The sequence below is a fragment of the Zea mays genome, chromosome 4 (genome assembly GCF_902167145.1).
Source record: "Zea mays cultivar B73 chromosome 4, Zm-B73-REFERENCE-NAM-5.0, whole genome shotgun sequence".
Classification (NCBI taxonomy): Eukaryota; Viridiplantae; Streptophyta; class Magnoliopsida; order Poales; family Poaceae; genus Zea; species Zea mays.
This window is the reverse complement of record NC_050099.1, coordinates 105,586,540-105,597,188: the sequence shown is the minus strand read 5'-3', so window position 1 is coordinate 105,597,188 and position 10,649 is coordinate 105,586,540. Positions and strand designations below refer to the sequence as shown.

The 10,649-nt window shown below is 41.2% G+C and overlaps 1 protein-coding gene across 1 annotated transcript; it reads right to left on the bottom strand.

Annotated features, from left to right (window-relative positions):
* Positions 1–4,916: 4,916 nt before the first annotated feature.
* On the bottom strand, positions 4,917–5,841 carry LOC109945541 (uncharacterized). The gene is made up of 4 exons (XM_020551865.3): positions 5,761–5,841; positions 5,628–5,672; positions 5,287–5,541; positions 4,917–5,208 (listed from the first exon to the last, which is right to left on the bottom strand). Exons 1-4 carry the CDS (start codon positions 5,761–5,763, stop codon positions 5,140–5,142), a joined length of 372 nt encoding a protein of 123 aa, XP_020407454.1. The 5' UTR covers positions 5,764–5,841; the 3' UTR covers positions 4,917–5,139.
* Positions 5,842–10,649: the final 4,808 nt, after the last annotated feature.

Here is a 10,649-nt window from a genome sequence, read left to right as displayed (position 1 = left end):
CCCTAAATTTGTGCATCACTCACACATGGTCTTGTGAGGTCCGGGATTCCTTGCACAACTTGAGCACCATAATTAAGCAACAAAATGCATAAAGAAACATGATCAAAGGCATAAACACATGTATGCTATAGATCAATCCAAGTTACGCGAATCTAAGACATTTAGCTCACTACGCAGCCTGCAAAAGGTCTTCTCATCTAAAGGCTTGGTAAAGATATCGACTAGCTGGTTCTCGGTGCTAACATAAAACAATTCGATATCTCCCTTTTATTGGTGGTCTCTTAAAAAGTGATGTCGGATGTCTATGTGCTTAGTGCGGCTGTGTTCAACAGGATTATCCGCCATGCGGATTGCACTCTCATTGTCACATAGGAGTGGGACTTTGCTCAGATTGTAGCTGATGTCCCTGAGGGTTTGCCTCATCCAAAGTAGTTGCGCGCAACATTGTCCTGCGGCAACATACTCGGCCTCAGCGGTGGATAGGGCAACGGAAGTTTGTTTCTTAGAAATCCAAGACACCAGGGACCTTCCTAAGAATTGGCACGTCCCTGATGTACTCTTCCTATCAACCTTGCATCCAGCATAATCGGAGTCTGAATATCCAATCAAGTCAAAGGTAGACCCCTTTGGATACCAGATCCCGAAGCAAGGCGTAGCAACTAAATATCTAAGAATTCGCTTAACAGCCACAAGGTGGCACTCCCTTGGGTCAGATTGAAATCTAGCACACATGCATACGCTTAGCATAATATCCGGTCTACTAGCACATAAGTAAAGCAAGGAACCTATCAAAGACCGGTATGCCTTTTGATCAACGGACTTACCTCCTTTGTTGAGGTCGACATGTCCGTCGGTTCCCATTGGAGTCTTTGCGGGCTTGGCGTCCTTCATCTCAAACCTCTTGATCAAATCTTGTGTGTACTTCGTTTGGGAGATGAAGGTGCCGTCCTTGAGTTGCTTCACTTGGAACCCAAGGAAGTAGTTCAACTCGCCCATCATCGACATCTCAAATTTTTTTAGTCGTCACCCTGCTAAACTCTTCACAAGACTTTTGGTTAGTAGAACCAAATATTATGTCATCGACATAAATTTGGCACTCAAATAAGTCACCATCACAAGTCTTAGTGAATAAAGTTGGATCGGCTTTCCCCACCTTGAAAGCATTAGCAATTAGAAAGTCTCTAAGGCATTCATACCTTGAAGTTATTGAGCTCTTCCTGCATGGCCAACACCAGTCTGGATCTAGCAAGGCCTCTTCTACCTTGAAAGGCTCAATAGAAGAGACAAAAGAGTAATGCTCACAAAAATTAGCTAATCTAGAGCGAGTAGTTACTCCCTTGCTTATATCACCCAATATCTGGTCGACGGGATGATTCCTTTGAATCGTCGCTCGGACTTGAGTTGGAGGGGCCTGTGGTGCTTCTTCTTCCATAACATCACTATCTTGTGCTCCCCCTTGATCACACGCCTCCTCTTGATGAACCTATTCATCATCTTGGGTTGGGGAATGCACCATTGTTGAGGAAGAAGGTTGATCTTGCTCCTTTTGTTCCTGTGGTCGCACATCTCCAATCGCCAAGGTGCGTATTGCGGCCGTTGGGACATCTTCTTCATCTACATCATCAAGATCAACTTGCTCTCTTGGAGAGCCATTAGTCTCATCAAATACAACGTCGCTAGAGACTTCAACCAAACCCGATGATTTGTTGAAGACTCTATACGCCTTTGTATTTGAGACATAACCTAACAAAAACCCTTCTACAGCTTTGGGAGCAAATTTAGAATTTCTACCTTTCTTCACTAGAATATAACATTTACTCCCAAATACACGAAAGTATGACACGTTGGGTTTGTTACCGGTTAGGAGTTCGTATGACGTCTTCTTGAGGAGGCGATGAAGGTAGACTCAGTTTATGGCGTGGCAAGCCGTGTTCACGGCTTCCGACCAAAACCTCTCGGGCGTCTTGAATTCTCCAAGCATCGTCCTCGCCATGTCGATGAGCGTCCTGTTCTTCCTTTCTACCACACCATTTTGTTGTGGTGTGTAGGGAGCGGAGAACTCGTGCTTGATTCCTTCCTCCTCAAGGTACTCCTCCACTTGAAGGTTCTTGAACTCGGACCCGTTGTCGCTTCTTATCTTTTTCACCTTGAGCTCAAACTTGTTTTGAGCCCGTCTTAGAAAGCGCTTGAGGGTCCCTTGGGTTTCTGATTTATCCTGCAAAAAGAATACCCAAGTGAAGCGGGAAAAATCATCAACTATAACAAGACCATACTTACTTCCCCCGATGCTGAGGTATGCGACGGGTCCGAAGAGGTCCATATGAAGTAGCTCCAAGGGTCTTGATGTGGTCATCACATTTTTGCTGTGATGAGCATTTTCCACTTGTTTACCTGCTTGACAAGCTGCACAAGGTCTATCTTTTTCGATGGTTACATTCGTTAGACCTAACACATGTTCTCCCTTTAGAAGCTTATGAAGGTTCTTCATCCCAACATGTGCTAGACGGCGATGCCACAGCCAGCCCATGCTAGTCTTTGCAATTAAGCATGCATCTAGACCGGCCTCTTCCTTCGAGAAATCAACTAAATAAAGTTTGTCGTCTAGTACACCCTTAAAAGCTAGTGAACCATCACTCCTTCTAAAGACAGACACATCTATATTTGTAAATAAGCAATTATACCCCATATTACATAATTGACTAACGGACAACAAGTTATACCCGAGCGATTCAATCAAAAACGCATTCGATATGGAATGCTCGGATGAAATAGCTATCTTTCCTAGTCCTTTAACCTTGCCTTGATTCCCGTCACCGAATATGATTGAATCTTGGGAATCTTTGTTCTTGACGTAGGAGGTGAACATCTTCTTCTCCTCCGTCATGTGGTTTGTGCATCCGCTGTCGATAATCCAGCTTGAGCCCTCAGATGCATAAACCTACAAGGCAAGTTAGGCTTGGGTTTTAGGTACCTAACTCTTGTTGGGTCCTACAAGGTTAGTAATAATAGCCTTAGGGACCCAAATGCAAGTTTTGTCTCCCTTGCATTTTGCCCCTAATTTCCTAGCAACCACTTTCTTATTCTTACTGAAAATTGCAAAGGAAGCATTACAAGCATGGTAAATTGTAGACGGTTCATTACTTACTTTCCTAGGCATATGAACCACATTTTTCCTAGGGATATTTCTACCATGCGCAAAGGAAGAACAAGAAGCAATCATGGCATGTGAATCATAAGCATTACAACTCCTATTATGATACGCATTTCTAGAAAATTTTCTATCATAAATAAATGCATGATTCTTTTGACTACTATTAGCCATAGGAGCCTTCCCTTTTTCCTTGTTGAAAATGGGAGCCCCTTGACTTGTTAAGTTCTTGGCTTCCCTCTTAAAGCCAAGTCCATCCTTAATTGAGGGGTGTCTACCAATAGTGTAGGCATCCCTTGCAAATTTTAGTTTATCAAGGTCATTCTTGCTAGTCTTAAGTTGGGCATTAAGACTAGCCACTTCATCATTTAATTTGGAAATGGAAATTAAGTGTTCACTACAAGCATCAACATTGAAATCCTTACACCTATTGCAAATCACAACATGTTCTACACAAGAGCTTGATTGATTAGCTATTTCTAACTTAGTATTCAAGTCATCATTTATACTCTTTAAGCTAGCAATAGATTCATGGCATGTAGATAACTCACATGAAAGCATTTCATTTCTTTTAACTTCTAAAGCAAGAGAATTTTGCGCACTTACAAATTTATGATGCTCTTCATATAAAAGATCCTCTTGCTTCTGTAACAATCTATTCTTCTCATTCAAAGCATCAATTAATTCATTGATCTTATCAATTTTAGTTCTATCTAAACCTTTGAATAAGCTTGCGTAGTCTACTTCATCATCACTAGACTCATCATCACTTGAAGAAGCATACGTAATAGTACTTCGAGTACTTACCTTCTTCTCCTTTGCCATGAGGCAGGTGTGACGCTCGTTGGGGGAAGAGAGACGATTTGTTGAAGGCCGTGGCGGCAAGTCCTTCGTCGTCGGAGTCGGATGAAGAACAATCCGAGTCCCATTCTTTTCCAAGGTGTGCCTCGCCCTTAGCCTTCTTGTGAACCTTCACTACTAGAAAACCCCCCTTGTAGCTATGCTTTTTTGGACAATAGGCACGCTTTAATTCGTCTCTATATGAATGTACGCACGCTTTCCAAAAACGTGTCAGAAGCGTCTTCGTATGGACCGTATCAGACTTTGTAGAAACGATTATCGTAAGCGTATATATTAGATGAATAGACGTTTCATAGACACGTTAGATGCATGTTTAGACACATTGATACGCTTTTATAGATGCGCATATAACATGTGTCTATTATTGTTGTTACGTCATATAGTAACGTTTTATTATGTGTGAAAAAATATAGATACGATATTATAGATACATTCATAATTCATGTGTATTACTATAGTCACGTTTTATAGTGACGCTTTATTGCGCATTAAGGAGTATAGAGACGATATAGTAGGTGACACGAATGATGACATGGCAGGTGATGTGGATAGGTGACATGGCAGGTGATGTGGAAAAATGACGTGGCAGGTGATGTGGAAAGGTGACGTGTCAGCTGAACTAGCGAGTGACACATTTTATAGTAATGCCAAAACGCGTGTTAACAAAAGTAGAAACAATAATATAGCCACGTTTGTATTGTGTGCCTACGCATATCAATACGTTATATAGTAACGTCAAAGTGTGTATTAAGACCTGTAGAAACGATTCTGTACATACATCTATATTTGTTTGTAATAATATAGACACGTTATACTGTAACACTTTATTACGTGCCAAAAAAAGATGTTTTCATTTATACATTTATATATATAAATGTGCATCGAGATGAATGTTAAAAAAATCAAATTATAAACCCTCAATAATATTGCTTTTGGCCTTGGCAAAATATCAAGAAGCTAACTAACTCGATAGCAAACATGTTCAGTAACTGCCAATTGTGTTCACAAAGAAGCAAAGCCAAAGTGGCAATATCATACAAATATCACTTAAAAATTTTAGTAACTACTAGAATCTAACTGATTCACTTTGCAATTATACTAGGCTTCCCATCTAGCTTTGTCCACGCCATCTAGCTTTGTCCACGTGCTGCAGGTACCAACTTGTTGCGGGTACAAGATGAGCTTCTAGCTTGCTTCACCTATGAAACATGTGTTAGATCAATAACTCAAGTTGTTATGGGGACACATGTACTATTTCAAATAAAAAAGAAACTTACATGTGTAATTGGCCAAGGAATAACATAGCCAATAGCATCAATTAGTGTACGAATCTGATTAGATGGTCTAGGTACCTCCTCATATATAATATTGCCAAGTTCAATATTTTCAAGGCCTTCAACAAGAACCCCACAATATTCTGGTCCAAGCTTTGCTCCTAATATTTCTCTTTGGCTATCTGTAGTCACTAACTTCCCTTTGGCCACAACTCTGCCTTTGTTTATCAGTGAAATAAGGTAGACTTGCTTTTGTCTCTACAAATTACAAAACATGAACATATGATCTTTTGGTAAAAACAACGTCATAATTGGAAAGAAATAAGGCAAATAAAACCACATACTGATTCTGATATGCCCATGCTGGCAGCTTGAACCCTTCGAGTTCTCTATAATAAACATCAAATCATAGCATCACTTAATCAAATTATGCTTTATATTTTAATTGAAACAATAATACAATTAGCTTAGACATACCATGTTGTGCAATATAGGATCACTTGGCAAATCTTTGACTACATTGCCATCAAGTTGTGCCTCCTACAGGTATAGTTTCACTCAATTATTATAGAAAAAGAAAATTATAAATATTAGATTTTAACAGGGAATGTAGACGAATAGGAACCAATTACTGAACCCTAGAGTTGCAAAAGAAAGCTAATCCTTCCAAAAGCTAGCAGACCAGTTCTGAACATCTTATAACAGTAGAGTTGCTTTAGGATTCTAGATGATTCAGCACACGTTAGTATATATGAGAATTCAGCATCTAACTTGAAAATAGTTCTAACTTTACAGGCACTACATGGAGCCCTTAATTAATGTATCACATATTCTACCTGCGGATTGCCTTTTGTAGGCTAGCCTTTGTGTAAGGGGAAAGGAAATGCTCTACAAGTACTGTGAAAAATGGGGTTGTTGAGAGGAGGAACCAGTCTGTGGTTGAAATGGCCAGGTGCCTGCTGAAATCGATGAGAGTTCCATCAATATTTTGGGGTGAGGCAGTGAGAACTGCAGTGTATATCCTCAACAGATCACCCACAAAAGCTCTGAACAAAAAGACTCCCTATGAAGCTTGGCATGGAAAAAAGCCCAAAGTGAGTCACCTGAGAATCTTTGGTTGTGTAGCACATGTGAAGCGTGTTGGTCCTGGAATAAATAAGCTTGCTGACAGATCCAGCAAAATGGTATTTATTGGCTATGAGTCAGGAACTAAAGGATACAGGTTCTTTGATCCAGCCACAAATAAGCTGGTAGTTAGCAGAGATGTGGTATTTGAAGAAGGGAAACCTTGGGACTGGGACAGTTCAAAGTGCAGCACAAATCAACAAGAGAATGACACTTTTATTGTTCACTATGATCTAACTGACCAAAACATGGCAACAGCTGTCTTCAAGCAACAGATGATGAAAAGGTTCAATATGTGTGATCTAGGCCTATTGAGTTACTACCTAGGCTTACAAGTAAAGCAGAAACCAGGGGAGATCACTATCTGTCAGAGTGCATACGCTGAAAAGATACTGGAGAATTGTGGTATGCAGGGTTGTAATCCTGTGGATACACCAATGGAGCAGCACCTAAAATTGTTACCTGGGAAACCTGAGCTGATTCTAGATGCAACAAAATACAGAAGTCTTGTTGGTAGTTTGAGGTACTTGGTTAACACAAGACCTGATCTTGCCTTCTCAGTAGGAATGGTGAGTAGATTTATGGAAACACCAAATGCTGAGCACTGGACAGCCATCAAGCGAATTATCAGGTTTGTTGCAGGAACCATCCAATATGGCTGCAAATATTCAAAGGGAGCAGATGCAGCATTAGTTGGCTACTCAGACAGTGACCATGCAGGTGATCTTGAGAGAAGAAAGAGCACAAGTGGGATTGTATTTTTCTTGGGCAACAATGTCATCACGTGGTGTTCACAGAAGCAAAGAGTGGTGTCACTGTCAAATTTGGCCTGTCAGCACCTGTGTGTTTGCTGTCAAATACCGAACACAAGTCATGGCAGTGGCATGCTAGATTTGGTCACCTAAATTTCAGAGCTCTACATGATCTTAGTAGCAAAAAAATGGTTGATGGCATGCAAACTGTGAAAAAGGCTGAGCAGGTATGTGATGGTTGTGTTCTTGGGAAACAGCATAGGAAACCTTTTCCAACTGTGTCAAGTTTCAGAGCTGAGAAAGGGTTAGAACTGGTTCATGCAGATTTGTGTGGTCAGATTACTCCTAAAAGTATAGGTGGTGCCTCATTTTTTATTTTAGTAGTAGATGACCATAGTAGATATATGTGGGTCGAGATGCTTAATACTAAAGATCAAGCACTAGACTGTTTCAAAAAAATCAAGCAAAGGGCAGAAGTTGAACTGGGTGGTAGTCTGAAGGCATTGAGAACAGACAGAGGGGGAGAATTCACATCAAACCTGTTTTCAGTGTTCTGCAGTCAGTTTGGAATCAAACACTACACCACAACTCCATATTCCCCTCAGCAAAATGGGGTTGTTGAGAGGAGGAACCAAGTGTTGGTCATCTAAAAGTCTTTGGATGTGTAGCACATGCAAAGCTAGCTGGTCCTGGTTTGAATAAGTTAGCTGACAGATCAAGAAGGATGATGTTCATTGGCTATGAATCAGGTTCAAAAGGCTATAGATTTTTTGATCCTGTCACAAATAAACTGGTTGTTAGCAGAGATGTTGTTTTCGAAGAAAACACACCATGGGACTGGGAGAGTTTAGTGCTTAACACAGGTGATAAGGTGACTGAAACATTTGTTGTAGACCATCAGTTCTGTGACCAAACTCCGACAATATCAACTGAAAGCAATATTGAAGCATCCTCTGAACCAACTGCTGAAGGGGATCTCTCAGCAAGCCAGGGGAGTGCAGTGGGACATGATGCAGTTCCCAGCTCACCACACACTCCATTGACAAGTACATCTCAGACTACAGGTATGGTGTCTCCTCCTGTACAGAGTCCTCAATTTTCAGAAGGAGTACCATTGAGGTACAGAACACTAGCGAATTTGTTTGACTCAACTGAAGAAATCCAAGATTTCGAGTACAGTGGGCTGTGCATGTTGGCTGCCGATGAACCAAAAAATTTTGAGCAAGCTATTGAACAAGACTGCTGGAGGAATGCCATGGAAGAAGAGATAAAGTCAATTCATCAGAATGAGACCTGGGAAGTTACAGAACTGCCAAAAGATCACAAGGCTATCGGTCTGAAGTGGGTGTTCAAGGTAAAAAGGGATGCAACCAGAAAGGTGGTAAAATACAAAGCCAGGCTAGTGGCAAAAGGGTATGCACAAATCCATGGAGTTGATTATGATGAGGTTTTTGCTCCTGCTGCAAGGCTGGAGACAGTGAGGTTACTCCTGGCTTTGGCAGCTCAAGGTGAGTGGGAGGTACACCACATGGATGTTAAGTCTGCATTTTTAAATGGAGATCTTACTGAAGAAGTGTATGTGCATCAGCCACCAGGGTTTACTGATCCCAGTTCTCCCAAGAAAGTACTAAAACTGAACAAGGCATTGTATGGTCTGAAGCAGGCACCTAGAGCCTGGAATGCTAGACTTGACAAAGAGCTAGTAAAACTTGGGTTCAGAAGAAGTAGAGAAGAACATGCTGTCTACAAAAGGGGAAAGGATGTCACTTTATTACTGATAGGAGTATATGTGGATGATCTTATCATTTGTGGGCCAGACAAAAGGGAGATACACATATTCAAACAGCAGATGATGAAGAGTTTCAGTATGAGTGATCTTGGGTTGCTGAGCTATTACCTTGGCATTGAAGTTAAACAGAGACCTGGGGAGATTACCATTTGCCAGAGTGCCTATGCTGCCAAAATCATTGAGAGTTGTGGTATGAAGGGGTGTAATCCTGCCGATACTCCAATGGAACAACATGTTAAGCTGTTGCCTGGGAAGCCTGATCAGGTACTAGATGTAACCAGGTACAGAAGCATAGTTGGTAGTCTGAGATACTTGGTGAACACCAGGCCTGACTTAGCTTATTCAGTGGGAATAGTAAGCAGGTTTATGGAGACTCCAAACGCTGAACATTCTGAACAAGATTGAAGCATAGTGGAAATTATGATTCAGACGAAAGTGGTCAGTTCTGTTCTATTTGAATCTGAGCCGCGGAATCAGCATCTACCCAATCCTCAGTCGTACAATGAAGGCTTTAAACCAAATAAGTTAGAGGCAGCAGTGAAACAAGAAATTACCGAGCGCTTGGGAATATGTTGAAAGATGGAAATGCAGAGAAGAGGTAAGAGGAAATTATACAGGCTTGCCTACAATCCCTTTCCTTGTCAGAAAAGCAATTTCACCCCTAACTTAAGATGCTTACCTACCACTACTACTGGCTGGAGGCAATGGCTTTAGGATATGCCCTGACCGAGCTACGTATCTTTCCTATGGGTGGGTGAAAAATAAAAGTACTAGGAAGAAATGTGCTTTTTGTGCGTGCTTTTTTTCTAGCAAAAGTGCTGCAATAGAATTTTGAAAAAGCTTTATTTAAAAGAAAAAGTATCATTCGCAAAGCTAAACAAAGTAAAGTAGAGAAAAGGGGGTCATCCCCTTGGCCAGACTGAGCATCAAGCCAGCCAAGAAGTCAAAGCTGAGAAGGAGTGACTCGCATGAGTCAACACTTACTACTCAGGTCCGGTAGAGCAATCTCAAATTATCATATAGAAAGACGGGAGGAGTAGTTTCAAATAGAAGTGAAGTAAACAGATTCAAGTTAGCCCAGTGTAGATCCTTGGAAAAGCAGGCAGTTCAAAGCAAAGGTTTTGTTATTGAAAGCACTACTTTTACATATACATATACATATATATGAAGATGAGTTTTATCAAATCCTGTCTTCCCAAGGTAAAAATGTGAAGTAAGGATTTCCCATATATATGAAACTAAAATGAACCCTCCTCGGCTAAGGTTGAATCAGATATAGAAGAAGCAGAAGCAGGAAGCTGAAGGATATCCGTAGCGAATGAGGAATAGGACATGCATGTGAGCTAGCGAAAAGGGAATAGCACATTCTCTAGGGTTCGTATCAAGCGCTAGCAAATGGAGAGGGTCAATCGAATCCGTATCCTCGAGCGCTGGGTCTGTCCTCTAATGAGGAGCTCCTTGCTTTTTTGATCCGTGAATCCCCTTCATCTGAAAACTATTCGCCGGTTGTCCGCATTCCTCTCCTCGAGCGAAAGGTGTTCAGAACTTAGGATGGTAGATGTGGCTCATGTGAGTTTTGAAGGTCAGTTAGCCGACGCTCTGACAAAGCCACTTGGCCGGATGAAATTCTCAGAACTTAGGAGGCAATTGGGCGTCGTCAAGATAGAAGGTTGACAAGATTAAGGGGGTGAATGTTGCAT